An 18,941-nucleotide genomic window follows, 5' to 3' on the forward strand; every position below is an offset into this window, starting at 1 on the left:
CAAGACACACAACACAAAAGAGCGAAATACATCCTTTGACAACTGTTAAATCTAGCCTGAGGCCAACTAGTGTAGACAACTTAGAACATAGAACATACCGTGGGGCAGCACGGTAGCATGGTGGTTAGCACAATTGCTTCACAGCTCCAGGGTCCCAGGTTCGATTCCCGGCTTGGGTCACTGTCTGTGCGGAGTCTGCACGTTCTCCCCGTGTGTGCGTGGGTTTCCTCCGGGTGCTCCGGTTTCCTCCCACAGTCCAAAGATGTGCAGGTTAGGTGGATTGGCCATGCTAAATTGCCCTTAGTGTCCAAAATTGCCCTTCGTGTTGGGTGGGGTTACTGGGTTATGGGGATAGGGTGGAGGTGTGGACTTAGGTAGGGTGCTCTTTCAAAGAGCCGTTGCAGACTTGATGGGCTGAATGGCCTCCTTCTGCACTGTAAATTCTATGATAATCTATGATAAACTGTACAGCACAGTACAGGCCCTTCGGCCCACAATGCTGTGCCGAACTCGTCTGAAACTCAGATCAAATCAACCTACTCCCAATCATTCTGGTGTGCTCCATATGCCTATCCAATAACCGCTTGAAAGTTCCTAAAGTGTCCGACTCCACTATCACAGCAGGCAGTCCATTCCACACCCTAACCACTCTCTGAGTAAAGAACCAACCTCGGACATCCCTCCTATATCTCCCACCCTGAACCTTATAGTTATGCTCCCTTGTAACACCTACATCCACCCGAGGAAATAGTCTCTGAACGTCCACTCTTATCTATCCCTCTCATCATCTTATACAGCTCAAATAAGTCACCTCTCATCCTCCTTTGCTCCAATGAGAAAAGCCCTAGCTCCCTCAGCCTTTCCTCACAAGGCCTACCCTCCAATCCAGGCATCCTGGTAAATCTCCTTTGCACCCTTTCCAATGCTTCCACATCCTTCCTATAATGAGGTGACCAGAACTGTACACAATACCCAAATGTGGTCTATCCAAGGTCTTGTACAGTTGCAGCATAACCTCACGGCTCTTAAACTGAAGCCCCCCGTTAATAAACGCTAACACACTATGGGATTTCTTCACGGCTCTATCCACTTGGGTGGCAACTTTCAGAGATCTATGGATATGAACTCTGAGATCTCTCTGCTCCTCCACATTCTTCAGAACCCTGCCGTTAACCCTGTAATCCACATTCAAATTTGTCGTACCAACTTCTTTAAGGATTTTTCATACTGCTGTAGTCTGATTGGGTGCTGAATTTGTTCGACGGTCACTTTACAATGCCGTGAAGCACAAAGCACTGTGGCAGTGTCACTGAATCCCTTGAAAAATACAGCACAGAAGGAGGCCATTCAGCCCATCATGTTTGTGCTCGGAAAGAGCCATCCAATTTGTCTCTTCCCATGTCGCGCCGCAAACCTTTCCCCTTCAAGCATTAATCCCATTTTCCTTTGAAACTCATTGCAGAATCTGCCTTCCAGGCAGTTTGTTACAAATCCGGACAACCCGCTGCGTGAAACAATGTCTCCACTTCTTGCCTCTGGTTTGTTTCTTGCGCTTGTTATTTGTGCTAAAATATCAGCACTGCGCCTACCTTTCCATTTATTACATTGACAGGCAGTCCAATTAAGCACCGTTTGGCACTTTTCGTGGCGCCTGACTGGAATGTCAACTTTACAACAAACACAAAAATCATAAATAATAAACGTTAACAATTGAGCAGGGGACTGAGAGCATTTGAGCTGGTATCCGGATGAAATATATTTGCGCTCAATATCCTTCTTGGGATCCATTGGCCATGCAAGCGACAGCTTCACAACTTACAATTCGCTTATCCAAAATTCTTCAGGGGTGCAGAGGAATTCCAGCCTGCCAGAACCCAGTTTATGTTCCCTGGATCTTGCTTCCATGGGACCTCAGCTGGGTAAGAGCTGTGTGCTCCCCCACGGGGGCAGCTCCCTTCCAATCTCGAGGTGAGGAGGTACGAGATAGGATGGAGAGAGGTTCCAATGTGCTGAGCATTTTGTAAGCCATTCTTAGAACATAGAACAGAGAACATACAGTGCAGAGGGAGGCCATTCAGCCCATCGAGTCTGCACCAACCCACTTAAGCCCTCATTTCCACCCTATCCCCATAACCCAATAACCCCTCCCATGTCTTTGGAATGAATTTACATCCAAGTGGTGTCAACCAGCAATGGTACGAGCCTAACACCTTCGAGCAACCTCACTCCACTGTGCTCTGAGGGTTAGGCCAGGAATCTCACTGAGGAATTACACTGTCCATTCAGCATGGATGCAAAGCCCAAATCATTCCCCGTAAAAGCACCTTTAAAGCTATATTTTGAATCCATAGCATGCTAGCCTTTGGACTGGGATAGACCAGACTAATGATTGGCCAGGGCGATTCGTTATTCACAGTTAAACATATTAAACGAATCACAGCTCTCTCAAATCTTGTTCTGTTAAGTGCCTGACATTCGGTGGACGAAACGTTATGTGGCATTATTCTTACAGGAGTTGCAGCGCGGGATATCACCCCGATAAGGAATGAGTAAACGAGCTAAAAATGACCGGTATTTACATTTTGTGTGACAGTTTAGCATAACTGTGGAAAATTGTGTTTTCCTTTTTACACCAGGCCAGCTCCTAGCCATTAACTGTCCGATCTCTCAGTGCTTGTATCGGCAACAAAGTAGCCTTGCAGGATGAAGAGCACAAAGGATTCTGGTGCGAAACAATGACAAAACAAAATGCAAGGTTTATCTCAGGTCATGAGTCTTGAGCGCTTTTGGCGACCGTGGGGGGGACTGAAATTCTCGATCTCCCAATTCCCACGGTTAAAAATAGATATGGGGCTGGATTCTCCGATTTTGCGGCTAAGTGCCGACACTGGCGTGGGAACTGTGGCGTTTTACGATGCCAAAATCGGCGTCGAACCCTCACCGATTCCGGGACCGACTCCAGAGCCAAAAATGTCCAGAGAATGGCCGGGTCCGTGGTCACACATGCGCACGGCAATGACCTGCAGCGGTCGCACCACACAACATGGCGCCAGCCGCGCGCGGACCCGACCTGCCAGATAGTGCCCCCGGAACCCGCCCCCCTCGCTACCCCCATACCAACCCCCACCAGTCCCCCCCCAGCCCTCGCCAAAGCCCCCCCCCCGGCCAGCAGCATGGCTCCACCCACCGACTGTGGTGGCGCTGTCACAGTCCGCAGCCACCATGCGAGGTTGACAAAAACTAAGAGCACACGTGTCCAGCGCCGTCGGGAACTCAGCCCATCGGGGGCGGAGCATCGGGGGGGGAGTGGGGGGGGGCCTTCAGGTAACGTCCTGACCGTCCCAACGGTGTGCAGCGTTGTCACCGATGACTCTGTTTTGGAGGCGGCAGAGCATCCTACAACAGACGATTCGGTCGTAAACAGTGATTCTCCGCCCGATCGCCGATCACGATATCACCGTCGGGCAATGGAGAATCCCGCCAATGTTCTTAGTGGCAGCTTTCATGGGTGCACAGAATGGAATTTGAATGACTTGGAGAAAGGTAAGGTTTGCTTTCTGTTTATAGGCATACCTCAGGGTCTGAAATTTCAGGACAGAGAGCGCGGGGTCATCCCCGCTGACTCTGACAGGCCCACTGATATTCCATGCTCACTTCATTGGCAGCAGGCCGGACATCAGTCCACTCTTGAGAGAAAGTCCATCCGTGAGACGAGGATTGGATTGGCCATCAGCTCTCCAGACCATCCAGTCACAGCACTGAGGTGGCCAGAAGAATTCCCGAGACCACACTTGAGGCAGGCCCTGGGGGTCCCAGAGGCGGGAGGTTAGGAGCGGGGGGACGATCTCGGTGTTGGGGGAGAGGCCGGGGATGAGAGGGGGCCAGGTCCCGGGAAAAGGGCGCCCCAAATCTGAAGGGGCCTTCAGATTGAGGCACCCTGCCTTTCCCGCAAAATGGGAAAACGTTAGATTTTTAATATCCCACCCTGCTCTGACCTTCACCCACCAGCCTAAAGATTGAGGCTGGGTGGGAAAAGGCCCTTAACTGGCTATTAAGTGGCTACTTAAGGGCCCTGATAGGGGCCAGGGTGGATTTCCCTGCCGAGACCTGCCCGCCTAACCGTGAAATTGTGTCTGGGCCGAGCGGGCAGAATCCCAGAGGGAATCTTGTCCATACAATTTTATGCTCCTCCTTCCCCCCTCTCCCCCCCCCCCTCCCCCCCCCCCCCCCCCCCACCTCATAACCCGCCTGGGGGGAGAGTAGAAGTCTGGAACAGGAGTCTGATCTCCAAAATATCTCAGGAGTTTGACTCATTTCTCTAGAGGTAAAATTCATGGCACTCTCTGTGCAGTCCTTCTGCACTGAGGACCCAGAGGCATCCCATATCGAAACAGAAAGTGGTCCTGATGTGCAACATTTCTGGAGCTTTTCCTCGCCAATGATGGCAGTGCAGGGGCAGTGAAGGATTACAGTCAGAGGTCAAAGTCACCACAGGAAAGGAGAGGACGTTTGGGAATATGATTGTGCACATGATTTAACCTTTACATCTGGACTGGGATCGAAGTTCTGACCAAGAACAGTCCTCGTTAAATAAGATTGGCACAAAATAGCTCATCATTTGTTCTCCAGGAGTCTGTTTAAAAATAAGGAGCTGCTGATCGAAGATGGAGATGAGGAGAAATCTTTTCTCTCAGGCGGCTGTGAGTCTCTTCCTCCAAAGGCAGTGGAAGCAGAGACTTTGAATATTTTTAAGGCCGAGGTGGACAGATTCTTGATTCACAAGGGGGTGAAAGGTCATCTGGGGTCGGCAGGAATGTGGGATTGAGGTTACAATCAGATCAGCCATGATCGTATTGAATGGCGGGACAGGATCGAGGGGCTGAATGGCCTCCTCCTAACTCGTATGTTCATATTCTCTGTCACAACTCTGACTTTTATTTAGAATTTGGGAAGATAATGGGGAAAACACATATCCACAGAAAGACAGATGAGATAGCGTTACTCCTGATCCTGGTTATGAACCATTGCAATCTCCAGATTCAGCTGCAGTGTGTGAGGCAGACAAACGACGACTCAATGATTCATTGCTCACAGCTCACGTCTAATAGAGTGCCGGCTCCAATCTCCTGATAAACTGAGATGAGATCAGGTACTGGGTGAAATTCATTAAGACCTCAACTAAAACGGAGCTTTGTGCATTGCTATCTTACAAGGGTTCAAAACAACAGCCAGACTTCTGTTGCTGAGTTTTAAGTCCCTGCCTTGATCTCTCCAGTCCCCGTGATCCTATAAAACAATAAGCTTTGGTGATGAACAATTTGGTGGATGTTTCCTTGACGAGGTCAGGACTGCGAATGGAATATGTTTTGGCTTTTTGCACGTTATTGGAACAAACCACTTTAGATGTGTCATGCTGAAAGCTGCCTGAATAATTCCCCTCAAACGCAACCTGTGTGGGCTATCCTCAGCTCCAGCACAGTGAGTTTTCATTGGCCAGAATTCCCCGGATGTTGGAATTTACTTTCCCCACTGGTCGTGCATCCCCCCTGTGGGTTTCCCGGCGGTGTGGGGTGGTCACAATGGAAAATCCCATTGACAAGCAGCGGAAGATAGAATCCCATCAACAGCGAATGGCGTGCGGCATTAATTAACACTTTCCAGTCAACATTGAAGAACTCTCATTATCCATCCTCCAGAATGAGCTTAATCAAAACTCTGTTCCATCTAACCTCACTCACATCAAGTCCTGCTCACAATCAGCCCCTGTGCTTGCTGACTTACACTGCCTCTCGCTTTGGAGGACTTAAAACATTCTCTTCTTGGTTTTTAACCCGCTCCGTGACCTATTCCTCCTCTTTGTGATCTCCTCCAGCCCCACAGTCCTCCAAGATCACTGCACTCCTCTAATTCTGGCCTCTTGTGCACCCCCAATTTCCACCGTTCCACCACAGTTGGCTGTGCCTTCAGCACCCCAGATCACTAAGCTTTAGAATTTCCTCCCTAAACCTCTCTCCCATTCAATTGTCTCTTCTCTTTTAAGGGACGCCTCAACACCAAACTCTTTCTTTTTTATCACGATTTTGATCACCTGTCCAAATATCTCAGTGGCTTAGTGTCAAATGTTGTCTGATCACATTCTTGTGAGGGGCCTTGGGATGCTTTACAATACCAGAGGCAGCATGAAACTAAGTTCCTCAGGAAACTAAGGAAAATTCGGCATGTCCACATTGACTCTTACCAACTTTTACAGATGTACCATAGAAAGCATCCTATCGGGCTGCATCACAGCCTGGTATGGCAACTGCTCGGCCCAAGACCGCAAGAAACTTCAGAGAGTCGTGAACACAGCCCAGTCCATCACACGAACCTGCCTCCCATCCATTGACTCAGTCTACACCTCCCGCTGCCTGGGGAAAGCGGGCAGCATAATCAAAGATCCCTCCCACCCGGGTTAGTCTCTCTTCCATCGGGCAGGAGATACAGAAGTCTGAGAACACGCACGAACAGACTCAAAAACAGCTTCTTCCCCACTGTCACCAGACTCCTAAACGACCCTCTTGTGGACTGAACTGATCTCTCCACACATCGGGCGGGATTCTCTCAGGCCGGGGCCGGGCCGGAGAATCGCCGCGGCCGGCGAGATTCGCGCCACGCCGCCCTGACGGCGACACAGAGCTGTGAATCGGCGCCGCTGGCGCCGGCGTGGTTGGCGCAGCACCGGTCAGGGGCCGCTCTACCGTGCCCCCCCCCCCCGCTGATTCTCAGCCCGGGATGGGCTGAGCGGCTGTCGTGAGAACGGCGAGTCCCGCCAGTGCCGTCCACACCTGCTCTCAGCCGGCGGGACCTTGGCGTGGAAGGGTCGGGGGGTGGCCTATTGGGGGGGGGGGGGGGGTCCGACCCGGGGGGGGGGGGGGGGGGCTCCGATGTGGCATGGCCCACGATCGTACCCACCGATTGGGGGGCCGGCCTCTCTGGCTGGGGGTCTCCTTTCCTACGCGCCGGCCCCTGTAGCCCTGCGCCATGCCGGCGCCACTGCGCATGCGCGGATTCCGCGGCGCACAGTTCACGCCAGGATCGGCAGCTGGAGCAGCGCGAGCCGCTCCAGCGCCGTGCTGGCCCCCTGTATGATCCAGAATTAGTCGTTGGGTCAGCCCGTTCGCGCCGTCGTAAAATGCGACGGTGTTTACGACGGCGTGGACACTCTACTGCGGGATTAGAGAATCTCGCCCACATTCTCTACTGTTGTAGTACTGCATTCCGTACGCTTCAACCGATGTCTTTGTCCATGTGTATTTATCGTATGTCCAATATTTTTCATGTATGGAACGATCTGTCTGGACTGTACGCAAAAAAATACTTTTCACGGCACGGTGGCACAGTGGTTAGCACTGCTGCCCTCATAGCTCCAGGGTCCCAGGTTCGATTCCGGCTTGGGTCACTGTCTGTGCGGAGTCTGCACGTTCTCCCCGTGTGTGCGTGGGTTTCCTCCGGGTGCTCCGGTTTCCTCCCACGGTCCAAAGATGTGCAGATTAGGTGGATTTGCCATGATCAATTGCCCTTAGTGTCCAAAAGGGTAGGCGGGGTTACTGGGTTAGGATGGAGGCCTGGACTTAAGTAGAGTGCTCTTTCCAAGGGCCGGTGCAGACTCGATGGGCCGAATGGCCTCTTTCTGCACAGTAAAGTCTATGATTCTATGATTGCACCTCGATACACGTGACAATAAATCTAAATCTAATCTAAATGTGGTGGTGCTGTAGTGGTATTGTCGCTGGACTAGTAATCCAGGGACCTGGGTTCAAATCCCGCCGCAGCAGTTGGCAAAGTGTGAATGCAAACCTGGGATTAAAGCGTCCAATGATGACCATGAAACCATTGTCGTAAAAACACACATAGTTCACTAAAGGGAAAGAAATTTGCCATCCTTGCCTGGTCTGACCTACATGTGACTCCAGACTCACAGCTATGTGGGTTGTCTCTGAAATGCCCCTCAGTTGAAGGGCAATTAGGGATAGGAAATAAATGCTTGCCCAGCCAGCAATACCCACATCCAATGAATCTTAAAATATCTATGAGTTGTGAATGAATGGCTTTACCTGTGCCCATTGGGATCGGAGTCGAGGAACTTATTTCACTTTCTCATTACCACAGGATTGAAAGCTCAGCCCCTGAGGTAAAGGGGTGGCGTTTGAATTGGGACTTGAGGAATTGTTTGAGGTCTATCCAGTATCAAAGTTCTGTATGCATGAAATGGCGAGTTGGCGAAGATGCAGGCAAGGCCCCAAGATGAAGAGCAAAGCTCGGGTACTTTTTGTGTCGGGTTGCATTGACTTCAGCAGAACGGTCATGTTGGAGAAGGCCTTCATTATCTATCTATTGGTTATAAATTTAGAGAACCCAATTCTTTATTCCAATTAAGGGGCAATTTAGCGTGGCCAATCCATCTACCCTGCACATCTTTGGGTTGTGGGTCGTGCAGACACAGGGAGAATGTGCAAACTCCACACGGACAGTGACCCATGGCCGGCATCGAACCCGTGTCCTCGGCGCCATGAGGCAGCGAGAAGGTCTTCGTTATGAGGTGAAAATCTCACCATGTCTAAAAAAACTGGTTGTGACATTATGAGAAATGTACAGAACTGTTAAGGGTTAATGTTATGTCCGAATCAACCACTAGAGGGAGCAGAACTAGACAAAGCATCAATGCTGAGCCTTCTGGGAGAGTTTTGAGGAGAAAGCTAGAGGAAAGACTGTGGGAAAGCTAGTGTGAGTGAGAGCAGATCATAGTTCTTGTATTAGTGTAGAGATTAGTGGCAGATTGTATGTTTATTGTCAATTGTTTATTATATCGAAGTAAGAGGTCAAATTCAATTAAGTCGTGTAAATAAATCTTTAGCTTTGTTTAATACAAAAGCCAGTTGTGGTCTTTGCGAACACTACGCCAACCATCCAGGATCAGAACCACAAAGAACATCACACTGGTGAAGGATAGGCTTTTGATGGTGGCAACAATAACTATGTGCTCCTGCGGCAGAATATATGCGGGATTCTCTGTTTCTTCACCTCGGCGGGATTCTCCTGTCCCATTGCAATGAATGGAGGCTTGGTCGAGCGCCAAATTCTCCGATCTCGCTGACAGCGGTAGCGAGGCAGAGTCGCGGAGAATCCCGGCCCTGATCCCCCATTTTGAACCAAGCTCACTGTAAGTCCTCTTCACTTATCACGCCTGTCCTTGGCGACCTCCATTGTTTACTAGTTCAGAAACGCCTCCAATGTAAAATTCCCTCCGTGGCCCCGCCCACTCCCTAGCTCTGGAGACCCCTCCGGCTTCACAACCCTCCGTGTACCTCCCCGTCCCCTGCGGCAAAAACTCACCCAGCAATCCAGCCACTTCGTACGCCTTCTTCTGCTCGATCGTCTCGTAGTTGAGGGCCTCAAAGAAAATGTCCAGCACCAGAATGTTCTCGCTTGGAAAAGAGGGACAAGCACATCACAGTCAGTTTTGCACACATCTCAGAAGAAGATTACTGCTCTTCAGAAAGGAGGAATCAACCTGCGCTCAGCCATTTAATTGCCTCCTGCAGCTAAAATGGAATTTTAAACAGTGACTGTGTACCAGAATATTTCTGCCTTGCCGGCCCAAGGTGAGCGTAGCAAGGTTATGTGTTCTTCTGAAATATGCCTTCTTCCAAAACTCGTAATGATTCCGGCTGGTGTTGATTCAGAGGCCATGTTACATTAGTCTTGCAATACAGGTCGCAGATTGTGCAAACAATTATGTGCATTTCAAATAAAATCAAGACGCACATTAGGGAAAACAACATTACTCGGCGTTGGCAATTTTGAAAAGCAATTATAATCCCAAGTATCATTTTGACTGCAGTCTATTTTTCCTTTCTCAAAAGCCACTGTCGCGCAGGTGATATTTTTAGACTTTAGCTTTCTATAATAGACTTGATTCTATTAAAGAAACATGCCTGGTTCTAAGCTCCTTCGTCCTTCCCATTACCAACATGAAAATAACACATTCTTGGCTTAAGTGACATTTCCAATGCAGCATCCATCTGTATTAAAGTATCTCTTCGATCTTGATCATACGAACAAAGCAACAGGAAGAGGCTATTCAGCCCTCAAGCCTGTTCCTCCATTCAATTAGATCATGACTGATCTCCAAATACCTGGCTTGAGTCCATAACCCTTAATCCCCTCACCCAACAGAAATCTATGGATCTCCATTTTGGCATTTTCAATTGAATACCCTCAGCCTCAACAGATTTGGGGGGGGGGGGAAGACAGTTCCACATTTCCACTCCACTTTGTGTGAGGAAATGCTCCCTGACATCATCCCTGAACGGCTTGGGGCCTAATTTCAAGGCTTTGTTTTGTTATTTACAGCACAGGAGGCGGCCAATCGGCCCATTGTGTCTGCACCGGCACCTAAAAGAGCTACCTAGCTAGTCCCATTCCACAGCCCTATCTCCGTAGCCCTCTAAATTCATCACTCACAAATATATATCCAGCTCGCTTTAAAAAAAAAAAAAATTCAGAGTACCCAATCATTTTTTTTTCCAATTCAGGGGTAATTTAGCGTGGCCAATCTACCTAACCTGCACATCTTTGGGTTGTGGGGGTGAAACCCATGTACAAAGAACAAAGAAATGTACAGCACAGGAAAAGGCCCTTCGGCCCTCCAAGCCCGTGCTGACCATGCTGCCCGACTAAACTACAATCTTCTACACTTCCTGGGTCCGTATCCCTCTATTCCCATCCTATTCATATATTTGTCAAGATGCCCCTTAAATGTCACTATCGTCCCTGCTTCCACCACCTCCTCCGGTAGCGAGTTCCAGGCACCCACTACCCTCTGCGTAAAAAACTTGCCTCGTACATCTACTCTAAACCTTGCCCCTCTCACCTTAAACCTATGCCCCCTAGTAATTGACCCCTCTACCCTGGGGAAAAGCCTCTGACTATCCACTCTGTCTATGCCCCTCATAATTTTGTAGACCTCTATCAGGTCTCCCCTCAACCTCCTTCGCTCCAGTGAGAACAAACCGAGTTTATTCAACCGCTCCTCATAGCTAATGCCCTCCATACCAGGCAACATTCTGGTAAATCTCTTCTGCACCCTCTCTAAAGCCTCCACATCCTTCTGGTAGTGTGGCGACCAGAATTGAACACTATACTCCAAGTGTGGCCTAACTAAGGTTCTATACAGCTGCAACATGACTTGCCAATTCTTATACTCAATGCCCCGGCCAATGAAGGCAATTATGTCATGTAGACAGAAGACCATAAGACATAGGAGCAGAATTAGGCCACTCGGCCCATCGAGTCTGCTCCGCCATTCAATCATGGCTGATATTTTCTCATCCCCATTCTCCTGCCTTCTCCCCATAATCCCTGATCCCCTTATTAATCAAGAAACTATCTATCTCTGTCTTAAAGACACTCAGTGATTTGGCCTCCACAACCTTCTGCGGCAAAGAGTTCCACAGATTCACCACCCTCTGGCTGAAGAAATTCCTCCTCATCTCTGTTTTAAAGGATCGTCCCTTCAGTCTGAGATTGTGTCCTCTGGTTCTAGCTTTTCTTACAAGTGGAAATGTCCTCTCCACGTCCACTCTATCCAGGCCTCGCAGTATCCTGTAAGTTTCAATAAGATCTCCTCTCATTCTTCTAAACTCTAACGAGTACAGACCCAGAGTCCTCAAATGCTCCTTATAAGACACTGGGAGAATGTGCAAACTCCACACGGACAGTGACCAAGGGCTGGGATTCGTACCCGGGCCCTCAGCGCCGCAGCCCCAGTGCTAACCACTGCGCCACATGCCGCCCATCCACCTCTCTTTTGAAACCTCCTGTGGAATCTACCTCCACCACTCTCACAGGCAGCGCATTCCAACAACTCTCCGAGTAAAGAAAATTCTCCTCATCTCACTCCGAGCTCTCTTACTGACCATCTTGAAATTGCGACCCCTAGTCACTGACATACCCACTACGGGAAACAGAACATCCTTCTTTACCTTGTCAAAATTGTTCAGAATTTTGAATGCCTCGATAAGGTCACCTCTTAACCTTCTCTGCTCCAAGGGGAAAAAGTCCAATTTCCCCAATCTTTCCTTGTATCTAAAATTCCCCATTCGTGGTATCATTTTAATAAATCTCCTCTGCACTGTCTCCAGGGCTGTAACATACTTCCTTCAATAAGGGCAGCATGGTAGCACAAGTGGCTAAGACTGTGGCTTCACAGCTCCAGGGTCCCGGGTTCGATTCCCCGCTGGGTCACTGTCTGTGCGGAGTCTGCACGTTCTCCCCCGAGTCAGCGTGGGTTTCCTCCGGGTGCTCTGGTTTCCTCCCACAGTCCAAAGACGTGCAGGTTAGGTGGATTGGCCATGATAAATTGCCCTCAGTGTCCAAAAAGGTTAGGAGGGGTTATTGGGTTACGGGGATAGGGTGGAAGTGAGGGCTTAAATGGGTTGGTGCAGACTTGATGGGCCGAATGGCCTCCTTCTGCACTGTATGTTCTTTGTAATAAGGTGCCCAGAACTGAACATGTGGTCTGATTTGTCGAGGTGTAGCATCACTTCCTTGCTTTTATCCTCTATGCCTCTATTTATAAACCCAAGGATCCTATAAGCCTTCTTAACAACTGTTTCAACTTGCCTGGTCACCGTCAGAGAATGATGCACTTGAACCGCGAGGTCCCTCTGCTCCTGTGCTCCCCTCACAGTTGTGCCATTGAGCCTGTATTGTCTCCCCATGTTTCTTCTGCCAAAATGCATTACCTCACATTTCGCTGCATTGAGATTCATCTGCCAGGTATCTGTCCATTTGACCAACTTGTCAATGTCCCTATGGAATCGCTCAGCGTCATCCTCACAATTCACTATTCTCCCTAGATTAGTATTATCCGCAAATTTAGAGATTTATATCTCATATATAAATCAGAAAAAGCAAGGGCCCCAACACTGAGCCCTGGGGAACAGCACTTTCAACTCGTCTCCGGTCTGAGAAATTCCCATCTATACCTACCCTCTGTTTCCTGTCGCTTAGTCAACTTCTAATCTTCTGGAGCTGCTGATGTCTACGGCAATTTGCGTGACTTGCCTGTCTGGGAAACCTGCCGTGGGGGAAGGGGTGTGGTCACCTTGGGCGGGACTGGAAAATCGAGCCTGGATTTTCAGTAGACAAGGGGTGGCACGGTGACACGGGTGGTTAGCATTGCTGCCTCAGCGCCAGGGACCCGGGTTCGATTCCCGGCTTGGGTCACTAACGGTGCGGAGTCTGCACGTCCTCCCCGTGTCTGTGTGGGTTTCCCACGGGTGCTCCGGTTTCCTCCCACAGTCCAAAGACGTGCAGGTTAGGTGGATTGGCCATGCTAAATTGTCCCTTAATGTCCAAAGGTTGGATGGGGTTACGGGGCTAGGGCGGGGGTGTAGGCCTGGGTAGGATGGTCTTTCAGAGGGTCGGTGCAGACTCGATGGGCCAACTGGCCTCCTTCTGCACTGTAGGATTCTATGGCTCCTGTCACGCCATGACGGGACACGCAATGCACCAACCAAAAGCCCATTGACTTTTAATGGGATTGGATTCTGCTGGTGGCAGATGAGGCGGGAATATTCCGTCCAATGGCTTTAGCGTCACCAATTTAAATTAGAAGATATTATAATTCATAATAGGGCTGGGTGTTGGGCAAGAAATCTATCAATTTAAAACCAGTGGAAAGATCAAGGGGGGTGGCGGAGTCACAGTGGCTGGATGGAACTCGGCTTCAAATGATATTTATCATTAGAATTAGGAAGGGGCTAAGGATAGACCCTGGAGTGGGGTGGGGGGCTCCAAAGGTAACGGTACAGGGGCCAGAAGCGAGACCATTCCAGGTGACTCTTCGGCTGTGAGTCATTAAAAGAATGGAACAAGGCTAAGGGCATTCCACTCAGCTAGACGATGAGAAAGGTCACTGGAGGTGGATGGGGTGTGCAACATTGTGCAAGGCTACAGAAAGGTGGAGAACGATGAGGAGGAATAACTGTCACAGTCACACGGGGTATATTTTGTGCGAATTTGATAAGAGTTGTTTCAGTGTTGGCTCGGGCAGAAGTGGAGAGGTTCCAGCATGGATTTGTGGGAAAGATGGGCATAGATTTGCGAGGGGGCAGCTTATCCAACAGAAAGAGGTTGGAGATGAGGCAGAAAGGACAGAGGCTCAAGCATGGATCTTCTGAGGAGGGGGCGATGGCAGGAGATTTGAAAGGGGGCCAATACGCGACGATTCAGAGTTTTATTCTAGTCCGACACAATGTATAAAAGCTTTTGTCCGAATAGTTTCAAGGTGTCAGCTATTTTATCCATGCAAAGAATAGTTTCTGACATTAGATGAAATATTACTGACACGAGGTCGACCTTAATTTCTGACAAGCTCTCTCAGTGGACAAGGCTCCTTGTCAGGAGTACGAGGTTGGACAATCTGCGGGTTAGACGATGACTCTTTACACTAAACTGAATGTTTGCGGCGACCCAGCGTTTAATCCTTATCAGATGACACAGTGAAGTCTTGAAGCGCTTCACGTGTGATTAAATTGCCTTGGAATGTCGCGACTTTGCTTTGTCAGCCAACGCGGCAGCCATTTTGTGTGCTGCATGATCACAGACAGCAATAAGAAAGAAGCCAAAAACAGCCAGCAGCACCCAGCACAAGTCAACGCATTGCGGAGAAGAGGGAAGGACCATGGAGAAGGAGCAAGAGAAGAACAAAAACTTAGTTTAGACTTTGGGGTGAAGAGATAGTGAGGGGATCTCCCTCAGCATTCGCACTCGCAGAGGCATAGACAATGAAAGAAAGAACTTGCATTTATATAGCGCCTTTCACAACACACAGTGCTTTAGTGTGAACGAAGCAGAAGCAATGTAGCCTCCAGCAAGAAACACAGCTGCTATGAGATGAATGGCAAAGCCTGTTGCTGTTTCTGGGTCTAATTTAGGCCAGAGCATTGGGAGAAGGCCCTGATCTTCTTTGAGTAGCTCCGAGGGCTCTTGAACGTCCACTGGAGAAGGAATACAGCGCCTCAGTTTGACGTCACACCCAAATGGCGGCAGCCCCAACAGTGCACCCGTCCACTGAAGGGGCAGCTGAGGTCATGTGTTTGAATCCTTGAGTGGGCCTCGAACCCAAGGCCTCCTAACTCCAAGATGAAGGTGAGCCAAGCCTGAAGGGTAACAGAAATCACCATGTCCTAAGGCTCAGACTCATAACACCAGCCAGTGTATTTTTGTCCTTCAGAAATAAATATTAAACATCACCTGTTTCTGGTTAGAATTACAGAATGAAACTGTCTCGAAGCAGGCTATTCTGTCCATTAGGCCTTATGCAGCTCATTCGTCAAGCTGCCCAATTGGTCCTTTTCCCTATTCTTTCCCCAATACCCTTGTAAATGTTTCCTTTCAATCCAATGTTGTCCAATTTTCCAGTGAACATCGCATCCACTTCAGGCGATGTGCACTCCAGGCGACACCAACTCAATTCGTTCTTTTTCTCCCCCTCATGGTTTTGAACACCTCTATTAAATCCCCTCTTAACCTTCTCTGCTCTAAGAAGAACAATCTCAGCTTCTCAAGTCTGTCCACGTGAACTGAAGTCCGCTCACCCCAGGGAACATTCTGGAACAAGGCCCTCTCCAAGGCCTTGTCATCCTTCCGAAAGTGTGGTGCCCGAGATTGAACGACATACTCCAGCTCAGAGAGGCCTAATCAATGTTTTCTTGCTCAGCTGCGTTCGTACCGCACAAACTAAATAATGTTACCCATCAGAACCAGGCCAATAAAGAGATTATTGCTGCTCGTGGTTACGCTTCTCAAGCAGTTAACAAGCTGTCTAGTCTGGATGGAAATATAGCTATGCTGTGAGGAACTCAGAATGTGTCAGCAGTAGTTGCTTGCGATATTCAAAAATCCAGCATGCTGCCTGCCGCCCTTCTCAATGGCCGGCCTGGCAAATTCGACGAACCTTTTGCGGCAGAGGTCAAAGTTCAGGACCAGTCAGCCTGGACACTGATTGCTGAGCATACCAGAAGCCCAAAGGATATGGGTGCGTGTGAGGAAGACTTGAGGACAGCTATCAAGATAACGCAGATGGAACTGTGAATGCTGCGGCCTTGACCATACAATGGATTCACACTCCTCAATGTGACAGCAATAAAGTGTTGCCAACATCAGTGACATAAATCCTGGTTGTCCCCAGACGGACAGGCATGTATTTGTTTGGCGATATCGCAATGACACTGTTTCTTTTAGAGGACATCTCTTATCATTTGTACCGTGCATGCTGTGGAGTGCGGGAAAATCGATGGAACATTATATGAAACCTGCATCCAGCCATCATCAATAATGTTTCTTCATGCCCCTTATGACAGAAGAGGTGGGAGAGAACAGGGTGGGTCAGCTGTAGCGTGAATCCCTGGCAATCTTTGAACCAAGGTTTCTCGCTTAGGAAAATTCATAGAAGGCAGATCTTGGGTCACAAGGCCTTGCAGACGGCAGTGAATTGACAACATGTATGAATGCACTTGTAAGTTCACCGTCTGCTGTCTATATAGATAGCGAGGCAGAGGAGATGGTGGAGTCGTGGCAATGTTAATGCATGGGTAATCCAGAGGCCCAGGCGAATGATCTGGGGACATGAGTTCAAATCCCACCATGGCAACTTTGGAAGCCGGAAGCCAGGGCAGAACTTTCACACCGGTGAGATCCTTTGGTCCTGACGCAGCCCCCCCCCCAGCCCCCCCTCCCCCCCCCCCCCCCAACCCCTATCTCTGCCAGCTGCAGGTAAACAGGGTGAGTAAAGAAGAAGGTACTGCTTATGCTTCCGAGAGACATGTGCGAGGATGCTATGGGTACCACGGAAGATTGTTAAAAACACATCCATTCTGTGATTTTATTTATTACTGTTTGGAAAAGGCGGAAATCCTCGCCAGCCCCATTTACTGGTGCGGCGCGCCCCCGCCAGCAGCGTGATCCTTCGCCCCGGCAGCCGGCCAATGCGTTCCCACAGGCTGTCAGGAAATCCGCGTGCGCGAGTGCGCTGCCGGCGACGCGGAGGATCCCGTTGGCGGAGAATCCAGCCCTGCGTTTCCCGATTTTCCATGTCCCTCGCTGCTGACGATTTGTGGCTCATGCCCACAAAGGGCGAACGTCTCATTTTAGTGTTTATGAACGCACCCAGTGCCCCTCACCCCCCACCCCTGCCACCTGATTTACCCCCTCACTGAATATTCAAACCTTGCCGAAGTGAGGTTTACGACAGGTTTGGGAAGGTGAGATTTAATTGAGGGTATCCCTCTGGGGGCACATAGGTAAGTATAGCCCCACAGGAGAGAGGGAGATGCCCGGGAAGTGCCCTGACTCTGCTCCCTGGCACTGCCCCAGTACAGGTTGGCATTGCCAAATTGGGGAAGGGTGTTTCCAGTTATGTGGGGTGAGCGGGAATTGCAGGTACGGGAGGGGGGGGGGGGTAGCGGGCACTGAGGGGGAGGGGAGACGCCGATGATGCTTCCGCAGTGGTAGGGGGTGTCCCCGATGATTGTCCGGAGGACGGGAGGAGCCTCCAATACCTCCGTGATTGGGGGGGGGGGGGGGTTCCACTTCAGTGCCGATTGGGACACCATCTTTATCTCTGTGGACCAGGTGCCAGCACTAACAGGCCCCGCCCTGCCAAAGTGACAGCGTGAACCACGCCCATTCAAGCGAGGCTGAAGATCTGGAGAGAACACTGGTCTGTGCAACTGGAGAGCTACCCACCAATTTTCAATCCGAGCCGGACACTTTGAAAAAAACATACGATAAAATTCCACCCATTATCTTCTTCACGCTCTCCTCTCCGCTCATGCTGCCCCCTAGAGCCTATCTCTGTTGGTGACATCGTGAAACATGCTGAACATTGCCACAAAGAGTCCGATCTGAAACACTCCATAAGTGTGCTCGTTAAGAGTCCTGCTTGCTGGCTGCAGTAGATACGACCTCCAACCAAGGAGGTCATCAGCTATTCCATACCTCACCTATCGCAGCAATCGAGTGATCAGAGTACAACTGAACTGCCTCAAAATGGAGGAATAATGTTTGATAGAACGTCTTTGCTCCTGTTGCCTGTGGTCCATATCGGACTCAATGAACAATAACTCCTATCCTCCGCTGGGTACTGGGACGGTGCAGAGATTCTGAGGACGTCTATTCCCTTGACTTCAGCCAACAGGGCCGCTGTTGTATTTGTCGATTCTGCTTGCCGATCTTCCGAGTCAGTGTTAGCTTCCCGAGTGTGAACAGGCGCCGATCCATTTGCAAAGCTCCCTAAAGCTGTGCCTTGCATGGAAGTGACTCAGTTAGCTGGTAGAGCCAGTGTCGAGCCTCTTGCATCTTCAAAATTCTCTTTGTACACAATCCACCATCTGTTCTTCCCTCATTGCCTATAGTTGATCCAATGCCGTTATCAGGGAACCCGCGTAGGAAACAGTACCAGAATGTAATGTGCTAACTGCACAGTTTCAGATAGCAAATGTCCTTCCTTACAATGGATAGAAGGACCCCACATGGCTCGATGTGCCAAATGTAGTTCATTGTCCAAATCAAGAGGGGCTCATCATAACTCCTTCTGTTCCATTGTGTGCAACAAGTGTTTGCACACTGAACCTTCGTTCATTGGAGCCTTCTCTCTCCACTTCCGTTACATCACCAAACTGTGCCCCTATCTTAGCAAATCGGCCACTGAAACCCTCGTCCACACCTTTGTTACCTCCAGACTCGACTGTTCCAACACACTCTTGGCTGCTCCCGCACATTCTACCCTCCGTAAACTTGAGGTCATCCAAAACTCTGCTGCCTATGTCTTAACTCGCGCCGAGTCCCGTTCCCCTATCACCCCCTCTGCTCGCTGACCTATAATTCTTCAGTGT

At 49.7% G+C, this 18,941-nt stretch overlaps 1 protein-coding gene across 5 annotated transcripts in view; it reads right to left on the reverse strand.

The window, feature by feature from the left end:
• Positions 1–18,941, reverse strand: part of asic1b (acid-sensing (proton-gated) ion channel 1b) — a 1,118,762-nt gene that overhangs the window by 69,151 nt on the left and 1,030,670 nt on the right. For all 5 annotated transcript variants that reach the window (XM_072494112.1, XM_072494108.1, XM_072494109.1 and 2 more), the window contains exon 7: positions 9,373–9,464. In XM_072494112.1, coding sequence (XP_072350213.1) covers positions 9,373–9,464 — 92 coding nt within the window. The remainder of the gene's footprint in view (positions 1–9,372; positions 9,465–18,941) is intronic.

The sequence above is a fragment of the Scyliorhinus torazame genome, chromosome X (genome assembly GCF_047496885.1).
Source record: "Scyliorhinus torazame isolate Kashiwa2021f chromosome X, sScyTor2.1, whole genome shotgun sequence".
NCBI lineage: Eukaryota > Metazoa > Chordata > Chondrichthyes > Carcharhiniformes > Scyliorhinidae > Scyliorhinus > Scyliorhinus torazame.